The following is a 19,148-nucleotide window of genomic DNA, read 5'->3' as shown; positions in this document are numbered from 1 at the left end:
GATTGGATATGATGGTTGTTTGCTATTTAGAAATAAAAGCTGAACAGAGAGATTCAGAACTTATACAGGAGAATTTGCATGAAATTATAGTAGTACTATGTCTATGCATTTTGGAAGAATAAGATGTACAGTGATTTGAGGAAGATGTGTTGAAGGCGGGAAAGAAAAGTAGTACTTTGAAATTGTATATAAATGTTTATATCAGATCTGAGATATCTTGAAACTATTACTGACTAGAAAGGATATCAGAATGGAAGTGGGATATAATTTCTATGGGTTTGAATTGGAATTATCTCGATCTTTGAAAAAGAAAGACGGTATTTGAGTAATCATCGAAGGTATGGTGAAGCTTGTATATTCTATTCTAGTATGAATAAGTTTCTTACTCAATAATTGTTTGAAATCTAGGTTTCTGAGATTATCAGATTACATGGTATGGTGGTTTCTATTATTTCTGATTGAGATACGTGGTTTATACTCTGATTATAGAACAAGTACAAGAAGTTCTGGGTGCGTAATAATAGTTTTCAACACTGTATGAAGTTCTGAATAATGATTGATGTAAACGCATGGGATTTGATTAAATACAAGAGAAAAGAATATGCGAGTTGTTTAATTCGTGAAATTGAAGAAAAGTGGAAGTGATTCGAGATAGATTGAAAGTAATTTTGACAGATAAGAATCATATGTGGACTTGAAACATTGGGATATTGAGTATTTAATTAGTGATATGATATTTCTTAAATATCCATCTTGGAAGAAAATTTTAAAGATCAGGTTGAAAAAGAAATTGAGTTCTTGTTCTGTTGGGCTATGTGAAGTTGTAGAAAAGTCAAATTGGTAAAATATTGTTTGGTTTTGCTTCTAAAGTTACAGAAAGTTTATGATAATTTTTCATGATTTGAAGCTCAGAAGATTATAGAGATCAAATCTCTTGCATGTTATATCGACAAAGGATATTGAGATTTGATGTAATCTATAGTATGAAAAAGAGCCGGTTGAGATACTAGCCCGAGCGGTAATGTCATAATATTGAAGAAGCAATATGGGAACCGAGAGGAACAGCGAGATCTTTGTACTTACACCCCCACCTCTCTCAGGTAAATTTCGAGGACGAAATTATAAAAGGGGAGAATTGTAACGACCAATTTTCTTTATTACGAAAAAGTGTATTTTCGGTCTCCGTTCTGAAAAATGGATTCGTAAATATTTATTAAAAATATTTACGAAGTCAATTGAGTGGTTAATTAGAGTTTAATTAAGTAAATTTAGTTTAATTAAGAGTAATTAGGAAAAATGACTAAATTGAATAAAGGATGAAAGTTGAATTGTAGATTAAAAGAAAATGAAGAGGACCAAAATGGCAATTATGCCATTTGTCCTAAGTGAGGCGGCATAAACATAAAAATCTGAGATTTTTTTATGTGTTAAAATATATATATTAAATTATTATTATATTATAGTATATTATATTATATATTATATTATATAAATAAGTAAAGAAACATAAGAAACAGAATGAAAGCAAACGAAACAGAGAAGAAACAGGGAGAAAGAAAGAAAGAAAAAGAAAAAGGAAAATTTGGGTTTCAAGGCTCAAAGTTTAATTTGGTAAGTCAATTAAGTCATTTCTTCTTAAATTTTGATGTTTTAGAAGCTTTGGAACAAGACTTTGATGAAATTAAGTTGATATTTTGAGAGTTTATAGATTTTCAAGTATAGTTCATGTTGAATAAAATAGTGAATTAAGGGTTTAATTGAGTAAATTTCAAGCTAGAATTGATAATAGGATCAAATTGTAAAGTAAGTTATAAGTTTTATGTTGTAAGGACTAAATTGATGAAATTTTGAAATTAGGAAAGTATGCTGGAAATTTAATATTTAAATGAGAGTATGGATGAAATTTGAATAGAAATAAAGTATGAATTAAGATAGAAAAGTAAGTGAATTTAGTTAGAATTAAATTGAAATTAAAGTAAATCAACATTTTGTACTAAGACTATTTTGGACAGCAGCAGTAGTCTAAGTTTGAAAAATCACCAAAAATTGTAGAAATTGAATTAGAGGATGAATAAAATATTAAATTAAATATTATTGAGTCTAGTTTCTTATAGAAGAAACGATATAAGCAATTGAATTGTAAATTATGAGATATAATGAATTTTGTGAGACAAGGTCAGAATGAATTCAGGTTCCCTATTCTGACTTTGGAAAATCACCAAAATTGAATAAAAATAATTAGAGGCTTAAAGTTATATGTTTAGAATCCCTAATGAGTCTATTTTCATTAGAAATCAATGAGAATGTTATCCGAGTTCTGTACTGTGAGATAATTAATTTTAGTGAAGAAGGGACGAAACTGTCAGACGGCAGAATAGGGGTGAATTTAAAGAATAAACTGTACTTAATGGCTAAACCAAAATTCTGAAAATTTTATTGTAAGAAGATTTGTGAGTCTAGTTTCAGGAAAAATTAGCGGATCTTAATTTAGAATTCTATAACTCAAGATATGAATTAGTAATGTATTAATGATTATGAATTGTATTAATTTCGTAGTCAATGTGGTACCGAAATCTCGGCTAAGAAAGGACAAGACAAAGTCAACGGAGTTAGCTCGAAAATTACGGTTTGTATTTCTATAATCCGAACCTAATACTTAATTGTTGAATTTATTTCTTAATATGTATATTAAGTGTTTTGAAGTAAAATTATTGTGTTTTGCAAATGAAATGGATTGATATAGTATGTGATGAAATTATTGAATTTATATTGATTGAATTGGCGTATATATATATAGATATATATATATTGAATATTGAATATATATTGATTATTTGAATTGAATTGAAATATAAATTGTTTGAAAATTTTAAATATGAGATTTGTGATATTTGGATATTTGTTATTGAAAAGTGAATTGAATTGTATTGGATTACAATTTATGTGATTAATTAAAATGTGTATTGATTGAAAAAATTGAAAGTGAATTGAATACCCTATTAACGATGATCGGGCTGAGTCGGATATAGTTGGCATGCTATAGGATTGGAAGTGTTCAGGATTCTTCGACCTCGAGTCGATGAGACACTGGGTGTCACTATATTTCTTCGGATAGATTCGATGAGGTACTGGGTACCAACTTTACTTCGGCTAGGCCGATGAGACACTGGGTGTCAAATATTGCTTCGAACTATCCGATGAGGCACTGGGTGCCATATTGGTGTGTTTGGTTGGATCCGTATCCGCCAAGGTCCGAGTCTTGTTAATAGGGGTAAATAAGTGAAAAGATAAGTCGAGTGAATTTGATTGATTGAGCTATTGGAATGAAATGAGAAATTGAATTGAGAATTGAAATTGAGATATGAGATTGAAAACATGAACCAAAAGGTTCATGAAATGAGTGAAGTTCAAATGGATGATGATTGATGTTAGAATGAATTAAGATGGTATATTGTTAAGAAATAAAGTGTGAAAACAAGTGAATTGTGAATATATTGTATAGAATTTATACGGTAAGTAAATGAAAAGAATTGAACAAATATGCTATTGTGTTTGTTATATACTTGTATAGAATTTATATGGTAAGTAATTGAAAATTTATCTATAAAACAAACAAATGAATACTTATAATTGTTATTGTGATTTTAAGTTTAATTGTTATATTATTAAGTGTTCGGATTATGGAAATACCACTGAGTATACCATACTCAACGTCGGTTTGTTTCGTCTTGCGAGTTTAGTAAAGATAGAACGTTGAATCAGCATCCCGATTCGATCCCGAATTCATTAAGGTAAAGTGTGTTAATTATTGGTAATGGCATGTACCTAGGATGTTTTATGAGAGTCATTTAGGTTGTAGATGTACTCATGAAATGAGTAAATTATGGTTAACAGCGGTATGTAGTATGAATTTTGAAATTTACTAAAATTAGTAGTGATTCTAAATTAGTCCCGAATTGAATTTATGTTCATATTGGACCGCGAGGGCCCATTAAAGGGCGACATCTTAAAACTAGGATGTGTGTAAATATTTACTTTAATTAATGACCGAAATTGGACCGTACTGACTGGTAATGTCTCGTAACCCTGTTCCGATGACGGTATAGAGTTAGGGGGCGTTACAAATTCACGGTTAACTATATACAAATAAAATTTGACCAAAACAATGGTAAATTATTAGAAAGTTTACATTTTAGTAACTCGACTTCTAAAAGTTACAAAATGATCACTGTGTTATTTGAAAGTTTTTTTTTAAAGTTATTGAGTTGTTAAGAGTTTTTTAAAGTCGGATCAGCAATCTTCAAGCGATGATTCGATAATCAAATCAGTATTCATTGATGAGTAGAAAAATATACATTAGATCTAAGTCCATTTGACGGTCAGTACTAAAAGATTAAAGAAAAAAAGTTGTTTTGAATTTTAGTTCGTAAATTCTCGATCTTCAAAGCTATTTGTATTTTAGTTAGCAAATTCGTGAAGTTTAAAACTGTTTTATAAAAAGAAATTACACTATAAAAAAATAAAAACTTTCAATTGTTACAAACGGTACAAACAAAAAAATAAAAGGATGATTTAAACAGTGACTTAAATAAAAATAATTAAATGATTTAATATCCACATACTAACTTTTTAAAACTAAATAAATAAAGCCAAATCTTTCTACTGTAGTTTACCAAATATATATATACAAAAAAAAAAAAACTTAAAAACAAATGCGAGACAAATTTCCACTCTTATTTGGAATCCTGTCTTAATTCTTAAAAGAGAAGAAGTAAACAAAAAGCTAAAACCTCTGGACTTCAACACGCGCAAGAGAGAGATCTATTTGAACAAAGAGAACAAAAAATGATGTCCGGAGGTTATACAAGCATTGATAATCAGAAAGTTTCTGGATCTGTTCCTGTAAGTTATGTTTCATAATTCATCGTATCTTGTCTAATTATTCTTAATTTTTGCTTTTAATTTTCTTTTTTCAAGCTAAAATTAACCAGATCTCATTTGCTTATTGCTTTTTTAATCCTTAATTTCACAGGCGGTTTCAGATCCCAGTCATGTCGCCGTTAAATTTACAGGTGAACTTTTTTTTTTCCAGTTGTCACTGCGAATCTGAATCTGAATTTGAATTCTCCTTTTCATTTTATTTTATATGTAGTAGTATTAGTTGATTGATTGCTGGAAAATGTAGGAAAGGGAAAGAAATCGGAGTTTAAAATGAATGAATTGAATGTGTGTTTTAATGTATAATGAAATTGTAAAGTCAATGAAGTGTTGTTTAGTGCTTTAAGGTAGCTAATTTGTGGATTTAGTTCTACTTTTATTAATTAATTTGCTTAAATTTATAGATTCGAACCTTCAAACGTTTCCTCCATCGGGTGCACAAGGGAAGATCTCTGGTGGAACTCAACCTCCTCATGATGCTGATGGTATTTCCGATTCCATTTGATTTGAATTCCTTTTGTGATGGTGCTTATGCTTTGATTTGTTTATCCTGGTGCTTATATATCTTGGATTCATGATCTCAGTGGCATTTTGCATAAATTCATTAGTGATCTAAAGATTAGGTTTATAAAGTTTTTATAGCATGAAAGATGATCCAAGTCATTGATCACATGTTTGAAATATCTGCTATGCATAAAACAAATAGTTGAGCAACAGTTAATAGATCAAATAGATCGGATGTAGTATCTGCTATGTTTTAGTTCAATGAAAAATCTAATTAGATTTTCACATGAACAATGGTTGGTGTCATGCTGGTGGCAAATTATTACTTTGCTATTGAGGCAGATACATTTTCAAAACCTGGTGGTGGATCTCAACCTGGATCTGGTGAACCACAAGGGAGTGGCTGGTTTCGTACATTCACCATCGCTGCATACAAGCCATACTTCGATGTTGACACTTCTGACATCATTGATAGACTTAAGGAGTCACTCTTTCCATTTAGAGGAACATTTACAGAGAAAACGGCTACCAACCCTGATTTGTGAGTTTTCTCCCTGTAACTCATTTATGTTTAAATGATGTTCTAAGCATCGAATATTTGTCTAACATAGATATATGGTAAAATTTTCAAGCTTGAGACTAGAAAGTTTCTTTTCTGTTGCACATGGTAAAAAAAATTTGCTTTAAGAATAGGTGTGTAAAACCCTAAAAGAAGAGAAAACAGAGTTGATCATGCATGATTGAAAATTTTATTTTGTGCAGATATGGACCATTCTGGATATGCACCACTCTTATATTTGTAGCAGCATCTATTGGAACTTTTGTGACTTACATAGCACACAAGCTCAAGAAAAAAGAATGGGATTATGACATAAATCTAGTGACTTGGTCTGCTGGTGTGTTCTATGGCTATGTCACTGTGGTTCCTCTTATCTTGTATGTTATTCTCAAGTACTTTTCGGCACCATCAGGCCTTGTCCAGCTGTTTTGTCTGTATGGATACTCATTATTTGTCTTTATTCCAGCACTGGTAAGCTCTCTAGGTTTTTTTTTCTCTTCTTTTTCCCCTCTGAATGCGAAGATAGTTCATTTGGCTCTCTATCATTTTACTTTTTGGATTTCAATAAACTTTATTGGAAGTTTATTTCTTAAAGTTCCAAGTTGATCCCCCGCCCCAACTTCCTTGCCCCCCAACTTTTAAAGAGATTCCAAACACTGAAAAAGCTGAGAAAACAATCCGAATAAAAACACTGTTAAAGCTAATGCCTGGACTTTTAGAGATTTCTTTAAAGTGAGGCCTATTATCCGAACAACATAACTTATTCTTGCTTGTACTTGATTGCAGTGTCTATCCGTTGTCCCCTTGGAAATTTTCAGATGGGTAATTGCCGGTGTAGCTGGGTTCATGTCAGCAACTTTTGTGGCACTTAATCTCAAAGCTCATATTAATTCAGCTGGAGAAAGATGGTTTTTGATCGTCACTGGCATCTTTCTGTTGCAGTTGGCTCTAGCTGTTGTGCTCAAACTCTATTTGTTCACCGTTACAGTGTAAGATTAAACTTCCTTTGATGAAGCAAACTCATTATCATTGTAGATGAGAAAGAGAGAGCATTTTAATTGCTACGAAGATTTTTGGCTTAACTATTATTCTTGATCAACAATTACATCTTGTATTCATTCATTTGTAACGCTATGTGAAATATAGATACAGTTGACTGCGTTGTGCTTTAATAAATAAATTAGTGAGATAGTTTCAATTTAAGAGGGTAAAAACCATTTATATTATATTAGTAATATTTTTTATATTTAGTAAATAAATAAATCAGTAAACATAGTTAAATAATAGTAACTACATTCTCATCCGTCGAGGTCAATGAATCCATTCCTCATTTGACATTCTGACATGATGTTGGTAAGCATGGGGAGAAGTGCTTGGAAGAGATGTGAGCTGGATTTGTCAATTACGAAAGAAGGGTTATAGAGGTTTTGGTTACCCTTATACCTACCTGCAAAGGTAAAGTAAGATCAGAATAACATCATTCTTTTACTCCATCTCTCGAAAGATAAAAACTCCTTACCTTAGCATTAACATAAAATTGTTTAATATGTGTAAACACCATGATACTTCAATGGTGAAGACTCTTGTTCAAAAAGCCTAGCATAGCATGCATTTTCCAACTATGTTTTAATTTAAACCAACTTGGGCCCTTTAGACTTAATCTTTGGCCGGGTTATCTATCCATGTCCAAAAGTTAATTCAAAAAATGAGAGGATTTGAGTAAAAATATAAGTCAGAAAAATAGATTTGGGACAAAAAATAAAGCTCTTTTTTTCTAAATGGACCAAGTCTTAGGTATGATTTTTTAGCTCGACACGATTCGAATAAGTATTTTTACTTTGTTGGAAAACACTTATTTTAATGTTTTTTTGTGTATTTGATGTATTATATTTTTTAAAATTTATTTTTATATAAAAAAATAATCTAAAAAAAGTTAATACAAGTATGCCATACTCAAGTTTAGCATTTTTAATTTGGGTTGGATTTAGACAAAATTTTAAGTCTATTTTTAGGCTAGGCCGAACTCAAACTTAAAAAATGAGTCTAAAATTTTGTATCGATTCAGCTTGAATCCAACCCCACCATGATGAGATCAAAGTAGATTTGTAAAAAGTAAAATCTAAGTCTGCTTGAAATATAATCCAATCCGAGTAGAAATAATGTGGGTAGACCATTGAAGATAAAAATATCAAAAGCACTCTAAAAATAGAGAAACCAATTATAATTTTCTTTTTCCATTTTAACCATTAATGTCAGACGCTTATTTTCATTCAGTTTCACCCTCTGTTTTGTTTTTCGTTTTTGCTTTTTTTTTTCTCTTCCTTTTTCTAATTGGTGTTTTGGTGAAATTACCATTTTCATGAAATATATTGGAATTTGTTTGAGATGTTTTAAAAAGTGTTTTGGTTTAACTTAAAATATGATTTTTTTTAAGGATTAATGTAAATTTTTGTGTTTGAATTTGATAATTAAGTCCATTTTAGTATTTGAACTTGACGATATTTCTTAAATTGGTCCCTAAATTTGAATTCCATAAAAATATAATGATGTAACATTTTAAAATTTTACCACATCATAACCTGAAATTTTTAAAAAAAATATTTTTTTTATTTTTAGGTGGTGATATGACACAATTTCAAAGTGGCACATTATCGCAGTTTTATGAAATTCAAGTCTTGATATTAAAGTGGACCTAGTTGTCAAGTTTAGATACCAAAGTAAATAAAAAAAAATACAAGAATCAAAGTAAAACTAATTACCAAATTTAAGGGCCAAATTTTAAATTAACCAATTTTTAAATGGTTTTTTTGTTAGTGCGATTGCATATACCCAAGAGGTCTTACCTTAAGATTTAGGGTAAATTATTTAGTTGGCCATTCAAAATGAAATTATTTTAGGGTAAATTATTTAGTTGGCCATTCAAAATGAAATTATTGCAACTTGGTCACTCAACTTTTAGGGCGCTTTCATTTTGGCCATCCAAGTGTTAAATACTAACGACAGTTAACTATACACGCCACACCATGTTTACGGTTTCATTTTGGTCATCCAACTTTTAGGTTACTTTCATTTTGGTCATCCAAAAAAATATCTTTTTTAAATATTGATTGGGGTAAAAAAAAAACAAAGATTAAAGTGGAAAAACTATAGGAACTAAAATAATACACAAAATTATTAATTTGTATTTGTTTATCCGTTACCAAAAGTTCTAATTTTTTTGTTGAAATTTTAAATTTCAAAATATCAAAATAAATTGAACAAATTGTTGAAATTTTTTATCTATTGATAATGTCAATCGATTTGTTAATATAGCATTCAAAATAATTAATTTAATCTCTTTTAAATTTTAAAATTAACGAAATCAACTTAAATAACTTATATTTAATAACTCAAATTTTAAAATTGAGGAAATCAACTCAAAAGAAACTTTAAATTATATAATTGAATCCATGCTAAAAGTAAAGGAAAATATTGTTATTCGTTTGGGTAAATAAGTAATGAAAATTTTTATGAGTTTTGTTTAGCACAGTAGATAAAATTAATTAATTTATTTAATTAGAATATATATATTTTTACTTTTAGCTTAGTATGGAAGATTTAAGATCATACAGTTAAAAGAAATTTGGGTTTCATAGACAACTATTAAAGATAATAATTTTCATTGATAATTTTTAAAATAATTTTAAAATATGGAAATAAATTAAATAAGTTGTTGAAACATTTTTATTCATTGATAATGTCAATCAATTTGTTAATATAATTCTGAATCTTAATATTTAAAATTTATATTTGAAACCCAAATTTAGAATTTTGACAATGAGATCAACAAGTACAATTTGATGAATTTTGTGTATTATTTTAGTTTGTACCACTTTTTCACTTGAACCATTGATTTTTTTTATTACTCAAATAAATACTTGAAAAGAATATTTTTTGGGTGACCAAAATGAAAGCGGCCTAAAAGTTGGGTGACCAAAATGAAAGTGCAAACATAATATGACGTGTACAATTAACCACCATTAGAGATTTAATGCTTAGTGATTAAAATAAAAGCACATTAAAAATTGGGTGACAACTAAATAGTTCACCCTAAAATCACTTGCAACAATATAATAATACTATTAGATATAGGCGTGTATTATAATATTAAGGGATAAATATTAAATTTAATATATGAATTTTGAGTTTAATATTTATTTAATATTTTAGAGATTAATTCCAAACATTTTAGATAATTTTTCTTAATAATGGCCATATTGACTTACGGTTATAAGTTTACATATGAATCAAGTAGATTAAATGTACAACTATTCTACAACACAATTAATGTTACAAATTATTATTTTTTGGTGAAAAATAAAATCAAAATTATTACATCAAACTACTAGAAATAAATAGACTTTTATTTTATCCGAACATAAATTTATTAATAACTCACTAGAAGCTTCATTGTAAATCTATACATTTTCTTATTATCCGTGGTGAATTTAACAATCCCATCAATAATTCGATTATCCTTCTTGAAAATATACTTAAAATTAACTGTTTTCATATTTTAACAACTCTTTGATTATTTTAACCAAAATTAGAATAGAAACAGCTAATTACTCGTCTTCAATGACTTTAATCAACTCTCTCGGATTATTTCAATAATATTTATTTCACACTTGACCTGCTGATTTCGGGATTTAATTTTTTTTTATTGCTGCTTTGTCCTTTTGTGACAATAATTATGGAAATTAATCAATTCTAAGTGGGTTATAATTATGTCATGAGTCTTTTCTTCTTCTTTGCTTAAGGGTAAAATTGGGACCTCGTAACAACAACTTGCCAAATAAAAATTGGCCTCAAAGTCAACCAAGTAGGATTATCTGGTGAATGGTAATCATTTTTAAAAAGGTAATAATCGAATTTTAATATTCAAAAAAAAAATTTAATGTCAGTAAATTATATTATTAGTCACTAAATTATGGATAAATTTTTGTTTTGGTTACAATGATCATTAAACTATTCGAAAGTTTTTATTTAAGTCACTAGGTTGTCAAGTATTTTTTTAAATTAAAATTACACCGATGACCTTCAATCGATGATTTGACGATCATTCTGGTGGATCAATATCCATCAACAAGTAGAAGAACATAGATTAGATCAAAGTCAATTTAGCAGTCAATTTTGAAGATCGGAGAAAACCAAAGTTGTTTTACGAAAAAAAAAAACTAAACTGTAGAAGAGAACAAGAAATAGTGCTTTCGATTTAAACAGCGCGAATAAAGAAAATCATACAACATCAATTTTAACAACTCAAAAATTTAAATAAAAATTTTGAATAATTCTGTGATGATATCGTAATGTTTTTTAAATTAAATGAGTAAAACGACGTAGTTTACTCTAATCAAATCATTGAGTGATGTAGAATGGAATTGAGATAGTGAAATTTAATTATTAAATTGTGGAATCTAAAAAAGTCTCGTGATTGAATTAGGCAGTGATTGTTTAGTAAACTTAATGTCACATGTGAGCGTGTGACAATCTAGGAACTTTGTATTTTGTACCATTTTTGCTTCTACACTTCCCTATGAAAACAGAAAGTAAACTCCTATGACAAAACAAACCCAAATACTTCCATTTCAGATTCCTGGTAAGAAACTTGGAAGGTAAGCATTGTCTTTGTAAAAGAAAGCTCAGTTAAATTTCCTACACATGGCTCAAAGCTACAATATGATTGGTGGGTCTGACAAATTCCACCATAGATCAGGTCCAACTGAGCTTTTTACGGCCTGTACATAGCCATGGTTTTTAACACCAAAAGTTAACATGAATGAAGTGGAGTTTATAAAATTATTTGCATATGATTTGGATATAAGACAGTGACTGATACAAAGACAATGACAATTCCTTAGAAGATTACAATAGAATGGACGAATGAAGTACGTAAGGCACTCTTGTTTTATCACGGGGGAGAGACAGACAGAGAAAGAGCTGTTTTTGGCCATACAGATGATCTGATAATTCGCAGTCATGATTGATTATATACATTTTGGCATATTTATGTTTTCATATTATTTTTCTCCCAACACTTTCCTTTTTAAAACTCATTTTTCTTATATTGCTTTCTGTTTTCATGGAAGATAGCATAACTAGTGCTACTGCAACATCGCCTGCAATGTCAACACCAAAAAACCATACACATCATCGTTTCCATTCCGTGCCTCAACATAAACCCAACCTTTCCTTCAACTCCTTTGTCATAATCATCGCGTCAATCATCTCGATTCTCGTTGTTTTCGCAATCTTTCTACTTATAGTAATGTTTCGTAGACTTAAATCTGTCAGAAAACATGATGACAGTTGCAATGAAAGTGGTAGCATTAACAATGGTACCAGTAGCAGGTTCATTGCTCATACTACTATAAGCTTGAATTGTAGTCCTGGTAAGTGTCCATTTTCCAAGCTTATTTAATTACTAAGATTGATCATTGTTCGTTGATTTCAACTGAAAATGGAGCAGATGTGAAGGCAAGGTGTCTATATGGAGGAAGCATCCGTACACCTCCAAGTAGGTATGGTGGGGTCCAAGTTTTTACTTACAAAGAGTTGGAGCTAGCAACTGATAAGTTCAGTGAGGCAAACGTGATCAGCAATGGAGGGTTGGGTGTAATGTATAAAGGAGTTCTTGAAGATGGAACCATGGCAGCCATTAAGAGGCTTCACAGAGATGGAAAGCAAGGGGAGCGTGGTTTTAGGATGGAGGTGAATTAATTTGTCCCCCACTTGTATTCTTATCTTTATCTCTGGTCGAGTTCAAACTTTAAAAATGAAACTCGATCGAGCTCGCTCAAATTACTGCATTTTATGCTGCAGGTGGATCTACTAAGCCGCTTGAGCTGTCCTTACTTAGTGAAGCTATTAGGCTACTGTGCTGACCAGCACCATAGAATACTAATATATGAATTCATGCCCAGTGGTAATCTTCAACAGCATCTTCATCATCCCAGCAATCAACATAGGCCATTGGATTGGGGAAACCGGTTAATCATAGCACTGGATTGTGCTAGAGGCCTTGAGTTCCTCCATGAACATGCCTCCCCTACTGTTATCCACCGTGACTTTAAGTGCAGCAATATATTACTCGATGAAAACCTTCGAGCCAAGGTCTCCAATTTTGGATTGGCCAAAATGGGCTCAGACAAGATCAATGGTCAGATTTTGACACGCGTGTTGGGAACCACCGGCTATCTAGCTCCCGAGTGAGTGCTCCATCATGCATCTGTTTCATTATCAGAATAAATAAGCAAATATTTGTGCACAAACTTGGTCTTGAATTTTCAGTCCATCAATTTTGGCACTGCAGATACGCTTCCAAAGGCAAACTTACCACAAAATCAGATGTCTACAGCTATGGTGTGGTGCTTTTACAGCTTTTAACAGGCCGCGTACCGGTTGACATCAAGAGGCCACCTGGAGAACATGTCCTTGTTTCATGGGTTAGTGTCAGATACGGAATCTCTTATATAGTTATATGTATTGGACACAACTGTCGGATATGTATAGCTTTTTACAATTTAACCTTGCACCTGCAAGGTTTAAAAGACAACTAGAACATGATCAACTTTTTGAAATTAAAATAAGTCTCTAATTTCAATGCCATAAATAGCTTAGATATTGTTGATAATTTAACAGGCACTTCCAAGGTTAACAAACAGAGAGAAAATTGACGAAATGGTTGATCCAGCTATACAAGGACAGTATTCAAAGAAGGATCTAATTCAGGTAAGGTTTACTTCTATGATATTTATTAATGTTTTTAAATCAACATATCATCAAATGAATGCCTTCACCAAGCTGCTGATGAAATTTACAATATTTCCACAGGTGGCTGCCATTGCTGCTATGTGTGTGCAACCAGAAGCTGATTATCGACCTCTAATGGTGGATGTTGTGCAGTCACTGGTCCCTTTAGTTAAAAATTTTAACTCTTCTGCTTCCATTAGGTTTCATTGACAAACCTCCAGTCACAAGAATCATTAATACCTTTGAGAATTGCAAAGCCACATATTCCTTTCCCTTTTCTTCTTGTTGCATAAAATAGGAAAAGAATCTACATTGTCAGAATGACAAAAACAGCCTTATCAATCCATATTATCCGGATTCAAGGGTAAAGTAAATGTTAAATACAAGCATATATCCTACATGGGTATTTTTTTTTTTTTAATATGCTTAGAAGTTCGTATCCTTGTACTCTTTTTTGAAATTGTCGGCCATTGGTACTTCGAGAAAAAAAAAAAGCTTCTGACTCCAATCGGCTAAGTAACGGACTCATATCTGGAATATAAGTTCATTTTCCCTTGGCCACAAATAAGCTTCTTTACATTCATATTATTGTATAAATTTGTTGTAAAATGATTGATAAAGACAATATTATTCTCTTTTTAGAAGCCATAAGTTAGTCTTGGAGATTAGAAAATAGTAATTTTTTTTTTTATACATATACAAAGTTCAAACTCACCTTACCCACCCACGTGAACACACTACACTACCTCATTGACGAACTTGCGGATCGAGCCCTGGTCTGAGTTCAATGTCTTTCATTTGCCACGTAAAACTTTTTTTTTTTTTTTTGTATAATTTCGTAAGATGCCAATAAATATGAAAGGAGAATTTGTAGTATTCAAAGAGTACCAAAATTTTGCAATGAAATAATGCAAACTTCAGAACCTAGCTTCAATATTATTACAAGATAACAAAATCTGAGAAGGGCTAAAAAAGGTACAGCCTATTACCAGGTTCATCAATGCCTTGTTGGCTCCACATAAATGATAAAACCCATAATAATCAACCAGGACAATTTGTCCGATGTCGTGTAACTAATGAACAATACCTCGAAAATTGAGAGCGAGTCTCTGCACAAATTTCTTGGTTTCCTTAAACAACTTGAGACTGTCAGCTTGATAAAAGAGAATATTGGCTATGTTACGTCAGATGCTACGAGGCAAGTAGAGAAACCCCGAAAGACTTGTGTAGTTGTCCATTTCAACCCAAACCTGATGAACAATCACGATACTGAAATTTCAGAAAACTCAGCATAATTTTGAACTATTCTATAAGAGTTACGTTTGACGAATATATTTGTCCTCCTATGAATTTGTCAGCTAATCACAACAAAGTTCCATAATTAGATCCTTTCAAACATACCAACTATAAGGATTATGATTGCTGAAAGAGATGAAGCGTGAAATTGTTCAACCTAAACTTTAAATACCAGGGAAATGATCACTTCATTCTGCAACTTTCTAAAATCCTTGTATTACTTGAGACAAATATTGACAGATTCTGTTCCAAATAAAAATACACGCTAGAAAGTAATGAATTTCAAACCTATGTAAGAGATCACCAAAAATTCAATGCCTAAGCATAAGCACAACGTATCATTGAGTATTTGCATCGGTCAATGCTTACCCGTTGGAGATAGATTGAAGTAGCAAACGGAGCTCATGTTTCGACCTCTTCCCCAGAAGTTTTAGTTGCTGGTTCTGGTACTGCAGCAGCAGTTCCTCCTCCCTTATTACCCTCGGATTTATTGTTCATTTTACTATTTTTACCAGCACACTTGGCAAATGCAGCAGTTAGAGCTGATTTAATGTTAATTTCATTTTCCTTTTTCCTACGTTTGCTCGTATCTTCAGTATATTTGTCTGCTTCTATGACTTCACTTGCTGAGCTTGGTTCAGCATCTTTGCATACAGGAGTTTCTGGAATAGAAGGGTTACTGGAAATTATGCGCTTGAAGGGCTCATGAAAAGTATCGTGCAAGCGTTTTACCTGATTCATTAAGATCATGAAAACAATAAAAAAAAGGGTATGTTAAGCTGAAACTAGAGGCTGTATAGTCTTGTAGTCAATAACTTGGATCAACAGGCATACGATGGCTCGTCCGAATACATACATATGTATACACACAGACATATATATTACCTTCCGTTCTCCTATTCCAGGACATCGAGCAAGATCTTCCAAGGATGCATCCATGATACTAGACAGAGACTGCAAAAACATGATAATCAGGTCACATAAATCAACAAATAAAACACTGCATTTTAGATGTAAAACAGCATACGCACCCCAAAAGTAGAACCAAGAGTGACCACATCAGTCTTGTTAACACGCCGAACAGTTGTGAGAGCATGATTTAGCTACAATTACAAGAAAACTAGTCTCAGATCAATTGTACCAAATACAATGGAAACAAATGATTACACATTAAATTTGGGTTTTGCAAATTAGTCAATAAAAAACCGTAACGGTCTGGCATGACATAGTGAGTATATCTATTCATAGACTGAAGCTTCAAAAGAAGGAAAATTGATACCCTTGATAAGTAGTCTGTATCCATTTGGCCTTGAATGAGGTCTGCAGGCTTGTTTTCATATACTTTTATGGTCTCCAAGTAGCGACCACATTCCTCTAAGCTACACCAAATAATAGCAAGAAAATTTATCAAGAAAATGACATAGTTTCTTAGCCATCTATTGAAAAAATTCATCTATAGAACTATCCCAACTCAATTGAAGGAAAAAAAAATATGCATAACCAGAGTCTTAAAAAGGTTTATAAATAGCACAACTTATCTTTTAACATAAAATTCACAAAATAGATAAGACCTAACTAGGTTAGAACTTTAAATGATTAGATAATACTACTGTAGCAAATGGAAACATTCACAGATTCATAAAAGAATACTTTGCATTTACCATACAATGCATCCATAATTCTTAATCATACCTCCAACCACATAATAGAGTGCAATCATGAAGCAGAGCTGTTTTAGTAACTTCAAGCAAAGGCTTAACAACATCCTCCTGTGTAAAGAGAGCTCTAAACAATGAGCAACCAGGTTTCACTTTTTTACTTGTTGGCATGAGATGTGAACAAGCAAGTAACAATGAGTAGATGTTCATTTATCACACAAAGCAAGACAGGACCAAAATGCCATATTTATAATGTCCAGAATGCACCTAATCATTGTTTGAAATCTTGAATTATAGGAAACCATAAACAAGGCATATAAGAATATCCTCAAAGTGAAGGAAGGTTACCACATCAACATGGCATAACACAACGCGAAGCTTGAAGTTCTTTTGTAGTTCCCTTATACGGTAGTATAAGTAGTCAGGGTGCAGCAAATGATACCGAAGACTGCATCAAGTAGTCAACTCAATGAGCTGAATGCATTAGAGAAAATTTCAACAGAAGCACAAAATTTAATAGATCTACGAAAGAAAACATTGAATATAAAAGATAGCCTAAAATCCCTTTTGCTAGAAAACAAAGTTACCTTTTTCCCACTTAAATATACTAAAAACTTGAAAGAGCATGTAATCTTATCAAAAACCCAAACCACTTTTCAATTTATTAAATTGCTCCTTCTAGAAGGTTGTGTGCATATAGAAATCTTATGAAAGATACAAAAACTAGGATGCAAGTAAGACTTACCCTATATCTTATGAGGCACATAATAAGAATTAACCATATTCAAATAAATGCTTAACACATTTCTTGTTGAACTCACACAAAGAGCGCTATTGTGCTACCAAGCCATATGGTAATAGTTCAAACCTTAAATAGAGAGCACACGTGTTCTGACCAAGCAAGTAGTCACAAGCAACATCTGCAAAAGCCCATCTCACATTCCTGATATGTTTGAGCAAGGGATTACCCTTCTGCATGAGGTGAAAGTACCTCTATATTTAGGCTAATGCAGTAAAAGTAGAAGAATCGAAGTTATATTTATTGAAGTCTCGCTATTTCTGTTCTAATAACAACTTTTGGTGAAGCTAGGTTCTTCCTCAGGAGGTTTAGGATTATAAGGTAATTTTTTACATTGATAATGAACTGAAATGGATCAAAGGAGCATGACAATATCAAAACCAAGTGAGAAAAAATCAAGAGATGATGCATGACATCTAAATTTCAAGACGACTGTTATATATATACCCGTATCAGATAAGGTTAAACATTTGTAAAGTGAACTGTATTACCTATCAAAGGTAGTCAGGTTAAAACAAGAGATGGCAGAGAATTAGCTGACAACTTACTCATTAGAAAATGAAAAATATACCAGTAAAGACGATGTAACAATTAATGCCGCCAAAGTTGAAGAACATCACCTGCCTATGGCTGACAAGGATAGCATTGCGACTCTGAGACGAAGTCGATGATGCAGCAGCAGCAGCAGGGGAAGCTGAGGTAGAGGCAGCTGAAGAAGAAGAAGGCACATTGGCTCCACCAGTTGGCCTAAAATAAACCAAAAGTTTCAAACAAAAATTACAAGCTATTCCAATTGAACAGAACAAAATTTTATGAATTCTAGTTTCCTGATCATATCAAACTCAACAAGCTAAACCAAAAGTCTAACTAAAATGAAGAAACAGAAAATTATCTACAAACCATTTCAATTAGGAAAAAAGAAAAAGGAAAAAGAACGCACTTAGTAATGGGAGACTCAAACAAGTTAGACCAATAAATGGGAATAAAAAATGAAAATTGACCAAAAGGGTTCAAACCAAACTAAAGAGAAAAAGACACCCAGAAAAGATAGAGCCAATTTCAATAGAAAGAAGAAAACTTTACGGTTAAATTGAAATGAATTGTGAAAATTGACAAAAGGGGTAAGTTAAAATCAAGAAGAAGACATCACCTTGGGGTGGAAAGAGGGGAGCTGGGCGCAGGAGGAGGAGGAGGTGGAGTGTAGAACTCAGAGGATTTAATGAAATTGAAGGCTTGAGAAAAAGATTGAGAAGGAGTGAAAAGAGAGGGCGGGGTTGATTTTGTTTGTGAGCTCTCAATTACTTCCTTATAAGATGGAATTCCTATAACAATTTGTGTTTTTTTCTTGTTTTGATTTTCTTCATCTTTCTCCATCTTGCTTCTTCTTCTCTTCTTCTTCCTCCTCTTTCTCCTGCTGACTTTTGGTTTAGAGATGAAGTGAAAAACCATAGGTTAAGGTATTCGTTTTGAGGCCCATTTATGTGGTTTCTAGGCCCAATAACAAAGGCTTATTAGTGATTGGGTACTTTCAAAACTGTTTCCATTTCCATGTAGAGAGGTAAATGAAATCAACTCTTTTGTATTAGACGTACATGGCTTAATT

The 19,148-nt window shown here is 31.8% G+C and overlaps 3 protein-coding genes across 4 annotated transcripts; 2 read left to right on the top strand and 1 right to left on the bottom strand.

The window, feature by feature from the left end:
* The first annotated feature begins 4,670 nt into the window (after nt 1–4,670).
* Nucleotides 4,671–7,181, top strand: LOC108461655 (uncharacterized). Its single transcript, XM_017761555.2, has 6 exons — nt 4,671–4,902; nt 5,033–5,072; nt 5,343–5,423; nt 5,785–5,983; nt 6,205–6,472; nt 6,788–7,181. The coding sequence occupies exons 1-6, from the start codon at nt 4,846–4,848 to the stop codon at nt 6,992–6,994; spliced, it is 852 nt and encodes a 283-aa protein (XP_017617044.1). The 5' UTR covers nt 4,671–4,845; the 3' UTR covers nt 6,995–7,181.
* A 4,732-nt stretch (nt 7,182–11,913) lies between these two features.
* LOC108461249 (probable serine/threonine-protein kinase PBL7) lies at nt 11,914–14,443 on the top strand. The gene is made up of 6 exons (XM_017761031.2): nt 11,914–12,432; nt 12,510–12,751; nt 12,863–13,248; nt 13,353–13,485; nt 13,682–13,771; nt 13,874–14,443. Exons 1-6 carry the CDS (start codon nt 12,123–12,125, stop codon nt 14,000–14,002), a joined length of 1,290 nt encoding a protein of 429 aa, XP_017616520.1. The 5' UTR covers nt 11,914–12,122; the 3' UTR covers nt 14,003–14,443.
* Nucleotides 14,444–14,685: 242 nt separating this feature from the next.
* On the bottom strand, nt 14,686–18,988 carry LOC108461250 (DNA excision repair protein ERCC-1). 2 transcript variants are annotated; one of them, XR_008277647.1, is made up of 10 exons: nt 18,696–18,988; nt 18,166–18,292; nt 17,615–17,718; nt 17,095–17,194; nt 16,781–16,857; nt 16,368–16,467; nt 16,120–16,191; nt 15,974–16,042; nt 15,458–15,750; nt 14,686–15,042 (listed from the first exon to the last, which is right to left on the bottom strand). XR_008277647.1 is itself a non-coding variant. In XM_017761032.2 (10 exons), the coding sequence occupies exons 1-9, from the start codon at nt 18,917–18,919 to the stop codon at nt 15,491–15,493; spliced, it is 1,203 nt and encodes a 400-aa protein (XP_017616521.1). In that variant the 5' UTR covers nt 18,920–18,988; the 3' UTR covers nt 14,686–15,042; nt 15,458–15,490. The 2 variants fall into 2 exon arrangements, 1 of the variants encoding a protein (XP_017616521.1); XM_017761032.2 differs by having other exon boundaries at nt 15,458–15,820.
* Nucleotides 18,989–19,148: the final 160 nt, after the last annotated feature.

This window comes from Gossypium arboreum, chromosome 13 (assembly GCF_025698485.1).
Source record: "Gossypium arboreum isolate Shixiya-1 chromosome 13, ASM2569848v2, whole genome shotgun sequence".
In the NCBI taxonomy this organism is placed as follows: Eukaryota; Viridiplantae; Streptophyta; class Magnoliopsida; order Malvales; family Malvaceae; genus Gossypium; species Gossypium arboreum.
This window is presented reverse-complemented; position numbering and strand designations above follow the sequence as displayed.

What these genes read in the sequence shown, in the direction of transcription:
- LOC108461250 (XM_017761032.2), bottom strand. Translation starts at nt 18,919, where the DNA reads ATGGAGAAAGATGAAGAAAATCAAAACAAGAAAAAAACACAAATTGTT. An exon ending in ACTCTATTATGTGGTTGGAG is followed by an intron (nt 16,468 to 16,780) that starts GTATGATTAAGA and finishes TATTTGGTGTAG; the next exon opens with CTTAGAGGAATGTGGTCGCT. An exon ending in CTGGAATAGGAGAACGGAAG is followed by an intron (nt 15,821 to 15,973) that starts GTAATATATATG and finishes TTAATGAATCAG; the next exon opens with GTAAAACGCTTGCACGATAC.
- LOC108461655 (XM_017761555.2), top strand. Translation starts at nt 4,846, where the DNA reads ATGATGTCCGGAGGTTATACAAGCATTGATAATCAGAAAGTTTCTGGA. An exon ending in TGTCGCCGTTAAATTTACAG is followed by an intron (nt 5,073 to 5,342) that starts GTGAACTTTTTT and finishes TTAAATTTATAG; the next exon opens with ATTCGAACCTTCAAACGTTT. An exon ending in TTGTCTTTATTCCAGCACTG is followed by an intron (nt 6,473 to 6,787) that starts GTAAGCTCTCTA and finishes ACTTGATTGCAG; the next exon opens with TGTCTATCCGTTGTCCCCTT.
- LOC108461249 (XM_017761031.2), top strand. Translation starts at nt 12,123, where the DNA reads ATGGAAGATAGCATAACTAGTGCTACTGCAACATCGCCTGCAATGTCA. An exon ending in AACATGTCCTTGTTTCATGG is followed by an intron (nt 13,486 to 13,681) that starts GTTAGTGTCAGA and finishes ATAATTTAACAG; the next exon opens with GCACTTCCAAGGTTAACAAA. An exon ending in CAAAGAAGGATCTAATTCAG is followed by an intron (nt 13,772 to 13,873) that starts GTAAGGTTTACT and finishes ATATTTCCACAG; the next exon opens with GTGGCTGCCATTGCTGCTAT.